Here is a 14,437-nt window from a genome sequence, read left to right on the forward strand (position 1 = left end):
CAGTCCGGAGTAGCATGGGCAGCGATAGGACGTCTGGAGACGGGAATTTGCAGAGACAGTTAGCAACCTGCCACAGTGATGTGACGCTAGGGCGAGTGTTCAGAGAACTCAGGAAGGGAACATCTAACTCGACTGCTGGTGCACAACCTGCGAAGATAGGGTAGGTAAAACGCAGAACACTAGCAAAGATGCAGCAGCCATCAGCAAATGCCTTGCGACTGCCGTAGCCAAGAAAATCACCACTCTGTTCATGACCCCAGTTTTAAGAGATATGCTGACTCTTGCTTCCCCATATCCATGAGGCGTGACGGGTCCGCTATAAGGTCGCGTTAGGCTAGAAATAAATGGTGTTAGCTCAACTGGTCACGTTAGCCCGCAATATCTCCATTGAAGTCAGCTGGACTGGTCACGTGAGACCACAAACCTAAATGGATCCCAGGTTGGTGGGTCAACTGACAGACCTACTTCTTGGAACTGCAAACGGGTCATGTTAGACCAGATTATTTTAGGAGTCTACCACTCTGCGTGCTACTACACCTGATGCTCGCCGGGCTGCTCGCCGGCTCTGATTGTTGAGCTAATTCCTCTGCATTCGATTGACGTCCAATCGGACCTTCAGAGTTTACGGCAACACCGATGCAATTGGTTTGCGGTAACGACACCCACGTCTGGTTAGTTGGTACTACCCACCCCCGCCCCTAATCAGCTCGCTGTGCGCCCCCAGGGAGAGAGGAGGCCCCCAGGGAACGGCACAGCCTGTCCAGTCTTCCTGACTGAATTTTAATACATTCTGTCACCCTGTAGATATGCTCTCGTGCCTCATGCAGCTCTTCTGTGTTGCACCTGCTGCATTCAAGACGTCAATACATTGAGACACACAAAGAGCGTCAATCCAACATGAATGCTTCCAATATATGTTACATATATTTCCTGCACAGTGAGCATAAATTAAATGATTAATATTCCCAAAATTCCAATGAAGTAATACATTTTTCGGCTCTTACAGAGACTGTACGTATACTGTAAACTGTTAACCCTTCATATATTGTCCATAATTTGAAGTAAAAAAAGAAAGAAAAAAAGTATTGGTTCAGGAACCGGTATGTTTTAATAGTTTCGTTTGGGGGAAAAAACCCAAACGATACTCATCCATAGTGGATCATTGTAAACATAAAAAAACTGACTTTCTTGGTGCCTAATTGAAAAAGTTGGAAATCCATTGGTCAAGTTGTGTTGCCAAACGGACAGACGTAGCTCGGACTCCAGATCTGTAAGCAGCCTTGAGTTTGCTCAGCCCATGTCCCTTTCATTTTTCTGTCTCCCCCCACAGAGGCTAACGTTTGCTCGGTGGTATCCAAGGGTTACGTCGCTGGCCTCTTGCGGCTTCACGAGGACTGGCACGCCAAAGCAGTCCAACACGGTGCCGTGGCGATCTGCCACTCACTGCTGCGCTGCCTCCATAAGGTCACTCACAGTACTGCGGGCAGACAGGCGTTCGTATCCCAGGGAGGGATCCGACTACTGTACGGAACGACACAGGTAAAGTTCCAATCATCCTTTTTTACTTCCCACTTCTCTTTGTAAGTGGTTGAATTGATTAATTCTGCATGTTTGGAAAACACATCAATGAAGCTATTTGTTCCATCCTATGACTAGCAGTTCTTGAATCAGCAGGGTTTTATTAATAAACATCCTGTCCCACAATGCAACACAAAGTAGAAATGAAGCTGGACAAAAGTGTAATTATCGGAGGTTCGATCTTATTGCACTAAGAAAAGGATTTGCTGGATGTCTCTCCTGTTACTACATCACATTAATCCTCTTTACATTCTGTTGACTGTCTTTGTCTCTCTGCAGACATGTTTGCTGAGTAAAGACCTGGAGTCTCTCGTGGAACCCTCTGTGCAACTGATGAGAAAGTGTCTTACTAAAACACCTCTTCCACTGACCTCCGACTGGTCTGCGTACTCCTTCCCCATGCCAGGAAGGGCGCACGCTGTGCCTGCTATGGACGCCGAACCAGGTACAGTATTCACAACCTTTTGATCGCTGGATGATAAATATATAAATTCATGGTAAGCTGGAACCAGACAAGCGGACTGATCACACGGCAACTGAAAGTTTTGTTGAAATAATTAAGGTAAAAACATTTAGAATGGAAGTTGTCAAGTCACCTAGATTAAGGAATGGCATCCATACGGTTAACAGCACAATCATTGGAACAACCGGGAACTGTTCCAACAAAGTTAGCATTTGACCTGCTATGTTCAGCGCCATCGGGGGCGGGTTTCATCACGGTCTCTGCCGTCAGAGCGGCGGTGGGTTAGCTAGCACAAGACAGTTAGACTGAATTATCTGCTCAAGTTGCATTTCTTTGTTTAGCCCACTTTGTTTTTTTCATGGACTGTTAAATGCATTTTGCATAAAATGTAGTCCAATATTTGAATTTTTTTATTGTTCTGTTTGACTGAAGAGCTGTCAAGTTATTTTAATTAAATTGCTATGTAACTTTACAGATGTGAAGATAAAAAAAAGTGTGTATGAGTATCTCATCATGTTAACGTACCGTCGCTTTTCCTTCCAATCAGAGCAGTGATGAGTTCCCCGTCAGAAGTATAACTTCTCCCAAACAAACACACGTGTAGAATACTGACCCCGGCGGCTTTCTTTTCCTGTTGCATCCAGATGAGAACAGTGAGGAGACTGAGGAGGACGACAACGAGGCTGAAGACAGCAAGGAGGCCGACTTTGTAAGTGTGTGTGGCTACTGGGTTTGTGCCTTTCATTTTGTGAGGTCCAGGGTTGCTGTTACACCATGCTGGTTACCTGACTCGATATTTTAAACTTTGCATTCTGAATGTAGGCTATGGGATTGAGGAACACAAAAATCACAGCAATTCTGAGTCAAGTGTCATGTGCGAGGACACACCGACCGACACACTAGCACCGCCAAATATCCAACCTCTGAGGAAGGCCGACCTGCTCTCCACAGTTGCCCCCATATAATTTATGTATTGTTTAATGTAAATGATGTACCGGACTACGGCCAAATTTTATATGTAACGTTACAAACTCTTTTGTTTCAAGCCAAACTACGATCTCTTTCCTCATCCTAACCAAGCAGTCTAGCTGCCTAGACCGATATTTGGTTTGTTTCAAATTACAACGTTAAGTTTCACGTTCCCGTTTGCAACATGGCAGTCGCGTATTTGTTCTTCCTAGCTTCTTTGTTCCCAGTGGGACTACTCCAGCAGCATGTCCTGAAAGCTTGTTATCGATCATACCGTCCATCTTCTCATGGATAAAGTAGCATACATCTATAATCTCTGACCAGGCCTGGTTCCATTCTACACCCAGGACTGTCTGGCCCCCTTTTCAACAACTCTCTTTAACCATGTAACTGTTTTCCCTCCATCTGTTGTGACGCGTATGTCTGTAACTGTCCAGGATGAAGATTTGGAAACAGATCTCCACAAACTTCGACTTCGCCCTGACCCAGACAGACCCAAAGAGCTGCTGCCACAGTACAGCCGCCTCTGTCCTGAACTCTCACATGATTTCCAGGTACAGATGTGTTTGTGTGTGTGTTGTGTAAACTAGTTTCTTAAACAGCGCCAGAACCCATAACTTTTTATTCTGTATGTCTTGATTAAACTGTTGTCCGAAATAAACCATTTATTCAAATCACACTCAGACTAAACTACTGAACACAGAGCAGAGAGGTTGTAAGATCAGTATGAATACATTTTAAATCAAAGAATTTCAACATCAAATTGCCTGGGTTTTGTTCAGTGAATGTAGTTCACGGTGGCGCAGAGGTAGAGAGGGTGCGCTCAAAGTCGCAAGGTTGGCGGTTTGAGCCCCGGCTGTGTGGAAGTGTAGATCTAACCCCATGTCGACCTAACCCCTAACTGCTCAAAAATGTAAAAAGCCAAGGGTTTAAATGCAATGTAAGTCGCTTTGGATAAAAGCATCAGCTAAATGATCTGTATTGGAGGTAATTGGTGGTGAGGTAAGGTAGATGTTTTTCCACCGACACTAATCCATTGTTGGTATCAGACTATTTGGGAGAGACAAAGTGTTGGGTCTTCCCGGAAGCAAACTTAAAAATATTTGTTAGCGACTGTGATGGAGGCAAAGCAGCGAGTATGCGAGGAGTTCGGGGTAACTATGGTGAAGGACTTTCGGTCAGCACCAAAGTGCTTCTGGAAGACCATCCGGCACCTCAGGAGGGGGAAACGGGGAACCATCCAAGCTGTGTACAGGGACCCTGTTGACAGTGGCTGAGGAGGTTATCGGGCGGTGGAAGGAACACTTTGAGGAACTCCTGAATCCAACTACTACGCCCTCTTTGGTAGAGGCGGAGATGGAGGCGGAGGAGGGGTCGTCATCAATTGGCCTGGTGGAGGTCACTGAGGTAGTCAAACAACTCTGCAGTGGCAAAGCCCCGGGGATTGATGAGCTCCATCCAGAGATGCTAAAAGCATCTCTGGAAAGAGAGCAAAAAGGGGAAAGTGTGTGCCAATTACAGGGGTATCACACTAAGTCTACTCCAAGGTGCTGGAAAGGAGGGTTCGGCCGATAGTTGAACCAAGGATTGAAGAGGAACAATGCGGTTTTCGTCCTGGTTGTGGAACAACAGACCAGCTCTTTACTCTTTCCAGGACCGTGGAGGGTGGTTGGGAGTATGCTCATACAGGCTACATGTGTTTTGTGGACTTGCAGAAGGTGTATGACTGGGTCCCCCGAGAGAAACTGTGGGACATGCTGCGGGAGAACGGGATGAGGGGGTCCTTGCTTGGGGCCATCCAATCCTTGTACGCCCAAAGCGAGAGCTGTGTTCGGGTGCTCGGCAGGAAGTCGAAGGCGTTTCCGGTGGGGGTTGGCCTTCGCCAGGGCTGCGCCTTGTCACCAATCTTGTTTGTGGTCTTCAGGGACAGGATATCAATGCGTAGTCGCATGCGGATCCCATCGCTGCTTTTTGCGGATGATGTGGTCCTGATGGCATCTTCTGTCTGTGACCTCCGGTATTGCACTCGCTTTACCGCACCGTTGTGACGAAAAGAGAGCTGAGCCGGAAGGCAAAGCTCTCGATCTACCGGTCAATCTTCGTTCCTACTCTCTCCTATGGTCATGAAGGATGGATCATCAACGAAAGAACTAGGTCACTGGTACAAGCGGCCGAAATGGGTTTCCTCAGGAGAGTGGTTGGCTTCTCTCTTAGAGACATTCGTGAGGAGCTCGGAGTAGAGCCGCTGCTCCTTTGCGTTGAAAGGAGCCAGTTGAGGTGGTTTGGGCATCTGGTGAGGACGCCCCCTGGCGCCTCCCTAGGGAGGTGTTCCAGGCACGGCCAGCTGGGAAGGGGCCCCGGGGAAGACCCAGGACTAGGTGGAGAGATTATATCTCTGCACTGGCCTGGGAACGCCTTGGGATCCCCCAGTCAGAGCTGGTAGATGTGGCCCGGGAAAGAGAAGTTTGGGGTCCCCTGCTGGAGCTGTTGCCCCTGCGACCCGACCCCAGATAAGCGGCTGAAGATGGATGGATGGTTAGTGACTGATTAACTTGTCATGTTGATTTTTAAATAGTTTGGGAGCATTAATGTAAGATTACGTCTAAGGAAGAAGGCCTGCGAGAAGAAAGGAAGCATTCAGAGTGATCTGCATACTGATCACCATCATGACTCCTGATGATTGCTGATTAGAGAGAGCGAGAGGCAGGAAATGACTTGTTTAACATTTGAGGGCGATATATATAGTCCCATTCACCTGTGTTCCTTCCTGCACTATGATGCCCATTATGAACGACGTTTTGGACGAAGAAGCACTCGTATTGAGACGTGTGAGAGGATGTTTGGGGTCAGATCATACCAACGTGAAGCTCTCACCATCCCACAGATGTCTCTATGCGCTTTTTTTGCAAGCGGCATATTTTTATATGCCGAACCTGTAAATAAAAGCACTATTTGCCGTACTGTCAGAAGTGTGTGTTTGGAACTGAAGTCCTTGGCACACATCCGTATTACCTTCCCTGGCCACAGAAGAATTTTTTACATCAAAGAGGATTTCCACAAGATTGCAGGTAACATAAACATAAAATATGTGGGCAGGCATCTTGTAAGTCATTTCTACACCATTTGCAAACTTACCAGCCTGCAAAATGTGTTTATTTGATCTTGACTTGTTTGTTCTGTAAGAACAGTAATTTTAGAAAGATATTTAGAATGTTTTTAAATCCTTCCGCATTCAGTCGGTCCGTGATTGTCTGCCAGGCCTTTTCTCTGTTTAATTACAGCTGCCGTTTTCCCTTTTGTATATTAGATGGTGATATTAGATTCTACTTTTGTGCAATGCCCCCCTGATGTGCTGCGCAGTGTGCAAGATTAGCCGTGGACAGACAGACAATCCGCTGGCGGGATCACAATTGCAATGTAGGCGTGTCTTGATCCTCCTGAATGTTGGAGTGTGTGTGCATGTGCGTTAAAGAAAGACAGAAATAGATTATGTCAGAGACAAATGGGAGATAATGAACGAGGGTCTCGGTCCATGATAATGTTTCATGTCATAAACCACAGGATACCATCTGACTTGACTGATGACAAATGTGTTAATATCTGACTCATAGGAATCACATTCATGCTAATTCACCAAAATATATCATGAGGATAAAAAAGTAAAAAAAAAAGTAAATCCCCAGATTCCCAAAAAAATCCTGATTATTACATACTCTGTTCCCACAGCGAATACGCCGGGTGCTGTTGAACGCATACTATTTTTCCCATAGTGAAGAAAGCTATGCTTTATATCTCAATGCATTGTGATAAACTATACAGGTCATTTGTCCGGCAGCTGAATTTGTCTCGTTTCCAGCCGGGTCGCAGTAACCAACATCACCGTACTTGCAAAATCCCTAGCCTGAGCCAGGAGTTAGGTCCTGGCTGGGGAACTATTGAGGCTGGACCCCCTGTCACAAACCGTGCGGGTAATACTTGCGCCTACCTTCTTGTAGAAAAGAGCGGCTTCTGACTATGTACAGTCACCGACGTCTAGTTTAAGTCTAAGTCCTGCAGTGTTGCCATTGCACTTGTGTTTTGTCTCCAAGGAAGAGTGGTTCCCGTCCGTCAACCTCTGTCATGTTCCAGGGTGCGTCACCACAGGCAGCTACCTTATTTAGTGCCCAGAGGGCTTCCATTCGGGCCCTCTCTGTAACACCCTGACAGGGTGTTAGGTCACTGTTTGTTTTCTGTTGTGTTTTCTGTCATTCACCCTACCGCTCGTTTCACTGTATGACTACCCGTGTACCAAACCCCTGCCTGAAGTAAAGACATTGTTTTTTTGACCCTGACCACCTCCCCTTCGGTCTGCTTTTGAGTCCAGGTCCTTGTGGCCCCAGCTCCTTAACACTCTCCATGGGTGCTTACAGGATGTGTTACTGCCGCCCTTTCCTCCCGTAATTGCAGTGCGAAAGATACTGCTGCACTTAGGCAATTGGCTAAGTGTGGCCAGCCTGGCACCACAGGACACTGCTTAGCTCCTCTCACGTGGCTCGGTGGGGCCTCAAGGTCAACACGGGAATTACCCTAGCCCTTCTCAGACCACTACCCATAGCAGGTGAGGCAAGGTCAGGGCAGGGAAGTGCGGAATACGAGGTGGTTACTTGTAATCCTCGTGACTCGTGGCTGTTGATATAAGTCATCCAGTGTGAAGCACTGCCTCTGGCGGTCAGCAAGGATGAAATAGAACGAAAGTTAGGTATGTAACTGCGGTTCTATGAATCCTGGCTGAAGCTGCTGCTGCGGTAATTGAGAAATTGCAGAGCGGGGCCCCAGCATCTCGGTGCTGGGTGCTCTGGCTAAGCTGGTTGGAGAGGTTGAGGATTGTAGCTATGAGCTGGCGTCCCGGTGCTGGTAGCTTCAAATAGTGTGGGTGGTAGCGGTGATTTCCATTTGGTGTTGCAAGGCACTATAGCACAAAGACGGACATGAACACTAAAGTAAAATGAAAGACGTTTGACGTTTTACTCCTTGAGATCATTTCTGAGCTGTCCAGACACATGTCCAACAGAGAAAAACACACAGGTTGGAATCCATTTGCAACTCACATTTCAGATATTCACTTTGTAAGGAACAGAAGCTTCACACTTCAAGGTTCGTGGAGCAGAGGCAGCGCTGGCCTGAGGCAGCTGCTCAGAGACTCTCAGACACCTGGGGGCCCGGAACAAGCAAATTACACATGTAGAACAGTCTGTCAGCTCCACTGCTCAAATTTCAAATGAGATTTTTAAGCTCATTGGCAAATTGTGCCTAACAGATAGTTAAAGATGATGAGTTGCATATATATATATATATATATATAAAACATATCTTTGTGTGTGTGTTTATACTGCTGACGTTTAACCTTTTGACCTGGAATAACTTGACATCCTCCAGGAGCCAATGAATATACATGTGTAAAAAGAGTTTATATAATTTTCCTCATGGCAAATATAGGATTAAACTAATAAGCTGTTGTTACATTCTGCCCGTGCCTGGCCATGCAACAGAGAGGGAAGACCACGCGGATGAGTTGATTGAAAGAAAATACCGTTTATTAAGGACAACGAATGAGCAACGTAAAGTAAATAAAGTCAGTACAAGTGTTAGTCAGGAGAACTGAAAGCGTATGAAATCAGGGTATATGAAAAGTCATGTAAAAGGAAACTAAATCAGCAAAACAGTGCGGGAGAGAAGGACAAGCGGCAGCCCTCCTTCCACCAGGTCTCCCCAGCTTTTAAACCCCTCAGGATACCTAAAGCCATCCCAGGTGTTCCTGGAAGGAATCATAGGAAACCCGTCACACCTGTGCTCTGCTCACCTGTAGGGGAGATGCAAATAGACCAAACGAGGAGGAGGAGCCGGCAGGTCCGTAACACTGTGCAGCAGGCCACAGCTGGTACTTCAAATCGTGCTGCCACACAACATTGTACACAAAATGTACAGATTTCAATTGAATCTGACAACAAATAGAATTAGGAAGTTTTCATTTGACCTTTTACGATGGTTTAAAATAAAATGATGGCTAACTTACTAACTTTAATTCTTTGGATATAACCATGAAATGTAACTTTTCCTCGATATCTGGAGTGTTCTTGAGGTCTCCTGACATCCTGAAATACCCGTATGAGACAATATAATTTAAGTTCAACCTAAAACATTTGTGTCCCACAGGAGCTGGGTTTGTGTTCTGAGCCAGAGAAGAGCTCAGCGGCATCATCGACATCAGACGGGGACGCTGCGCTGCTCAACGGTTCCCAGTCCCACCTCTCCGGGACAGACGGTGGGTGGAGCGATTCCTCCACCTCTTCGTCAGCGTCAGACCCTGTGGGACACACAGCTGGTTAGAGGCGGCAAATTTCCTATTAATTTTAAGATGAAGACGAGATCACCCACTTGCAGATGGCTCTGAATAACTGCATAACCTCTTCTGAAAAAATGATGCAAATTATCTCCTAATTATCAGCAATGTTGGTGGTCGTACATCGAGTTCACTGTAGACGCCACGTCCGTCCCATTCGTGTGCAGCCACGGACACTATTTCAAATTTTGCATTAACTTTTGGTTAAAGGCCACTGATATACCTCCAACGACTCTATGACTTTTCTTCTACAGAAACGTATATGACATTAACAGGATGAAATTGTCAGTTCAAAAAGTTATTTGTTTTTGGTCGCCACCAACACCTGAGGGGAGCATTTGTCTCTTTGGCTGCTACATGTTCCACCACGTCAGTGCTGTTAGTTTCATTTAGTCCAGGTGAGCTTTGGAGGTGTTTTTAGTGGAGCTGTGGAAGATTAAAATGGTTATGCACAGCAGCTAATACAAAACCACCTTCATACCATAAATGAACAATGTCTGTTTAATAAGAAGAACTGTACTTTAGATCCAGATGTCTTTGGAAATGAATGCTGATATTCTAAATAGAAATAGCAAAATATTATTCTGGAATATTTATAATATGTTTAATGTCCTAATGCCAGCTATTGATCAGATAAAAATGCAAATGATTTCATACTCCTTTTGTGGAAAAGAGACCATTCAAATGACCAATTTTCTCTCAATCTCTCCCCAGCTCTTGCCCAATTAGAAGCCCGTGATTTCCACAGTCACAGAAGCATCCTCAGCACCGGCCCCAGCTTCAGGACCAAGGTTAGAGAGGCAAGGTACGCTCACACTCAATATTCTCTCGGCACGGATGTATAAGGTATTTGTCACGCTGTGATAATGATGAAGGAACAATTCATCTGAAGGCAGAAGGGAACGAGGCTGTAAGAACTCATCGAGGACACTGGCCTCGACCCGTTCCACTTAGAACACCTCATCTCTCAGCTGGTAGTCAACACCGAGACCCCCCCCCCCACGACCAAGTCCTACCACTAAACCTGCTGGCGAGGAGGAAGGCACAATACAGAAGCAGTACTACGTTGGACCCTGCTGCTGTAAAAAGACAAACACAAACCAACACAAAAGAAAAGTCGTGTGTCGTTTTGGGCCACAGTGGCTAACATGTCTTTGACAATAAGCTATAACCTAAAAGGCCTTTCCTTCCCACCGGTGACTGTCAGCAATCTGAACCCTGCATGTCTCCTTTCTATCGGCAGTCTCTCACTGGAGGGAAGTTGCACTCTGTCAGGTCCAATGCTGCACGTTTTCATTCAGATTTTCTTATAATAAAGGTAGTCTTGATGTTACTGTTCGAGCCGATGAACTAAATGTATTTGTCATTAAAAGTTCTCTTCCGAGGAAATCTCTACAAGGTGCCCCCACTTTTGCCACGTCCTCATGGGTACGGGTAGGCCAGGCGGTGGGTGAACAGATCGAAAGGTCAAACAGACACACCGCTTTTTGTGTCCCACTTGTAAATTAAGTCAACCCTAACTTGGTTTTCAACAGTTCTGCAATTTGACGAATTGGTTGTACGAACTGAAGTCAAGTAACAACTTGGAGCATAAAGCTTTAGCATCGGCGACGGACTATAATGGATATTTATCGTTGACCATTATCTTAACTTGTCTTTTCTCCTCACATGGAATCCATGGACAAGTTAGGATGTAATGCCCAGATTGAGCAGCTAGCTCAATGACTGAAAACACTGTCGTAAAGTCTCTCTGTAGTCAATTTGTCTGTTTTTGCGTTCAATTTGCGTCTCTTTGTAATCTTGAGTCTCTCTGCTTGTAAACTCCGTGTCTTTAAATCCTTTTGCAGCAAGTATTCGTCCCCTGCGTAGTATATATACTTTGTTATACATTTTTCTTTACCTATAGTGGTGAAGCCCCCTGCGTTCAGAGTGGAGAGGATCAGGACGAGGAAGATGCAGATGAATCCCACCATGGTTCCATGATAGACAGGTTATTGGAGAAGCATGGCGCCTGCATCCCCCATCACGAGCCCAAGCTGTACCGCGCCGCAGCTGCCAGAACCAAATCTATTCCAGGCTTCAGCCTCCTGGCTTTCCCCGACTTCTGGGGGCACCTCCCGACGCCAGGACATGAGCCCATGGCCCCGCGCAAACCCAACGTACAGAGGTACGTTACAGCGCTCACCTGGTGTCTGGAGAAGTGTCGTGGTTCATTGGTTACGAACATTGATGACATGTAGAGATAAACGATCGTTTACCTTCATAGTCTCTATAGGAGAAGCACACGTATGTTTGTGTGGCGTGTTCCAACGGCAAAACGCTTCACATAAAAGCAATAAAAGCTAAAAGAAAACAATTAACATTACAAACAGTCATCAAAACATGAATCAATACATGGAATTTGGTCATCATCCTTGAATCTGGTTCAAATAAAGTCAGCAGCAAACAGTCTTCAGTCTAGGTTCTGGTAGTTGAACTGCACTGTGACATCATGTGTAGAGATATTTCAGCCAAGAGAGAATTCTTTACATTTGGCACCAACGTGGATTCAAGGAACGGATCCGATTTCTCAGGTGGACAAATGTACTGTTCCCTCCCAATTTTCTTGTCCTTAATTCATGCATTGAAATGCTAATTGGGACAATTTACACAAATATCTAAAATAAGAAGATTAAGTGATGACACATGATGGAGGAGGCATACGACCCTGGAGCAGTAATTCCAATTCATCGATCTATTGAACCTTTTCTTGTGTGTATTGTCCGTGGCCATGTGAGTAATATTTACATTAGCACCTATGTTATTTGTGTGTATATAGAGGGTTTGTGTGTCTTCTTAATGTCCCTCCGGCGAGGAGGCCAGCAGACGCTGACATTTAAAAATGTTAAATATGCAATTTCCCTCTGAACCTAATCTAGTTTTGTTTCCTGTCTGTTGCCGCTCACTTCAGGGAAAAGAATAGGTTTTATTTGGTTTTGCAGTCCCTTCCAGACATAATGTTAATGCGATTTGGGTTTTTGCTTTGTAACTAAATTGTCTGAGGTGTAGAATGACATCAGGCCTGAAGCAAGAGACCTTTCAAACCCCGTGTCATTCCGACCCCAGATGTTCTCCTGCAGTCCCTTGACTATGTTTCTAAAAGGGTTTAAACCCAAAATATCTTCAGAAAGTTTGGGTTAAACAGAACATCTAGAGTGGTCAGGCTGGAGTTAACGCTGTGTGTTTGCTGGAGAAATTGAAATAATAAATCAGCATCAGACAGATTTTCTAATGTTTCTTTCTTTTTCTAAATCATTGCAATCTTTTGCATCTTTCTAACAATTGATTCTCGCCATCCTAGAAATTATGTGAGGGTTTAAAAAGTAAATTATGATATATATTTTTGCCCCAAAAAGCTGTGCCTTATTCATAAAAAGCCACTGTACAAAGGTGTGCTATACTTAAGCAACAAGGTATGAGTGGCTGTACTTTATGTCCAATAATGTAACAGTTTGGAGGTGTTGTTAGGCAGTAACCCTCAATATATATATTATATTATTATTATTATTATTATTATATTATTGGACGAATAAGTACTGCCTAAAGTACCTTATTGCTTTTATAAAATAAATCATAATTAGTAAGTAAATGGCTGCCCTTCAGCACAAAATATTTGTAGCACCAAACGTTGTGTATCTCATTTCCGTTGTCTAGAGGAAAATAGTCCCCCTACGTGCACGTAAACAGCATCGGGTCCCACAGCATCTCATTCATTCACATCGCTCATGACGTCCACCTGAATTGTCCGGTTGCCAAAGTTCGCATTGCCCCAAACCGATCAAACCGATCATTTGGGGTTTTTTTGGCAATCGCCACCAAGTTAAAAGCTCAAATGTAAACGATCGTGCAAAAATCGAACCGGTTAGTTTGAGCGTGCAGTGATATGGAACGCCCGGGTCAATGTGAACAGGTGCTGTACATTATCGCCCAATAATGTACTCCCCATGACGCACTTTATCAAAAAAATCAAACTGACATATCTGTCTCTTCATTTAACCCTCTGAAACGTCCATTACTTCTATCAAAGCGTCTTATTACACCCAGCTCATTAAAAAATACTTCGATGCGGGTTTTAAAGTTACCATAAGAAACTGTAAACTGATTTCTCAGCCTGAAGATTGTCTGTTTCTAACGCCCGCTGACTAGTTGCTCCAGTGAAGTTGAAGGTTTACTAAAAATGGACTCTTGTGCTCAGAAAAACTCTTTTTTTTCCACAGGGACCAACAAAACGTAGTAGTTATTAAGATATTGAAGAGACAATCTCAGTTCAAATAGCGTATGCCTGTCTGTGCTTTCCTTTATCAGGCAGAAAGTGTTTGAGGATGTGCAACGCTTTCTGATTACTGATGGAATAATCAACCAGGTAGTGTTTGACCTGGAAGACAGCAGGTAGGTACACGTAGAAGAATAAACACACACAGCACAGACTTTAATTAACCTTCACAAGATTAACGTTTGGATTGTGAACATTTCATTTATCAGCTTTCTTTATTTGCTGAAATGGGAAAATGAATAACATGCCCCAAATGCATGTGGCCCACTCTGTCTCCTTGTCTGCCAGTCTCCAGTGTCCATCTGATTCCTTGAGGTTTTTCTCAGGGTTTGAATGTGGGAACCTAAGGAAGGCTGTCCGGGTCCGCAGGTACACTGTGTCAGTGAGAAGCACAGCAATAAAATGACTCAACAGTGCTACTATCACTGCAGCGTGTGCTTTTCTTCTCCTCTCCTCCTCTCTAGATGGGAATATGACCTCATATTGAATGCAGATGTTAACAGCAGCCAGCACACCCAGTGGTTCTACTTTGAAGTCAGTAACATGGTGGCAGAGGTTCCCTACCGCTTTAATGTCATCAACTGTGAGAAGAGTAACAGCCAGTTCAACTATGGTGAGAACGTGTGTGTGTGTTTTGTAATGACATCCTTTTGAACGTCTCATTCAAGTTTACACTTTCATGCATTCGAGGATTCAATGATGTTACCAGGTAATATTTTCAGAGACAAAGCAGGCA

General features: G+C 44.8%; 1 protein-coding gene across 8 annotated transcripts in view; it reads left to right on the forward strand.

The window, feature by feature from the left end:
* LOC144391265 (cytosolic carboxypeptidase 4-like) overlaps positions 1–14,437 on the forward strand; it is a 71,925-nt gene that overhangs the window by 22,608 nt on the left and 34,880 nt on the right. For 4 of the 8 annotated variants that reach the window (XM_078097868.1, XM_078097870.1, XM_078097873.1 and 1 more), the window contains exons 8-17: positions 1,331–1,539; positions 1,858–2,023; positions 2,686–2,750; positions 3,448–3,564; positions 9,203–9,371; positions 10,104–10,194; positions 11,296–11,556; positions 13,734–13,817; positions 13,990–14,070; positions 14,166–14,314. In XM_078097868.1, coding sequence (XP_077953994.1) covers positions 1,331–1,539; positions 1,858–2,023; positions 2,686–2,750; positions 3,448–3,564; positions 9,203–9,371; positions 10,104–10,194; positions 11,296–11,556; positions 13,734–13,817; positions 13,990–14,070; positions 14,166–14,314 — 1,392 coding nt within the window. Of the gene's footprint in view, positions 1–1,330; positions 1,540–1,857; positions 2,024–2,685; positions 2,751–3,447; positions 3,565–9,200; positions 9,372–10,103; positions 10,195–11,295; positions 11,557–13,733; positions 13,818–13,989; positions 14,071–14,165; positions 14,315–14,437 lie in introns of all 8 variants that reach the window. The other 4 variants (XM_078097871.1, XM_078097869.1, XM_078097872.1 and 1 more) reach the window with 4 other exon arrangements.

This window comes from Gasterosteus aculeatus, chromosome Y (assembly GCF_964276395.1).
Source record: "Gasterosteus aculeatus chromosome Y, fGasAcu3.hap1.1, whole genome shotgun sequence".
Taxonomy (NCBI): Eukaryota; Metazoa; Chordata; class Actinopteri; order Perciformes; family Gasterosteidae; genus Gasterosteus; species Gasterosteus aculeatus.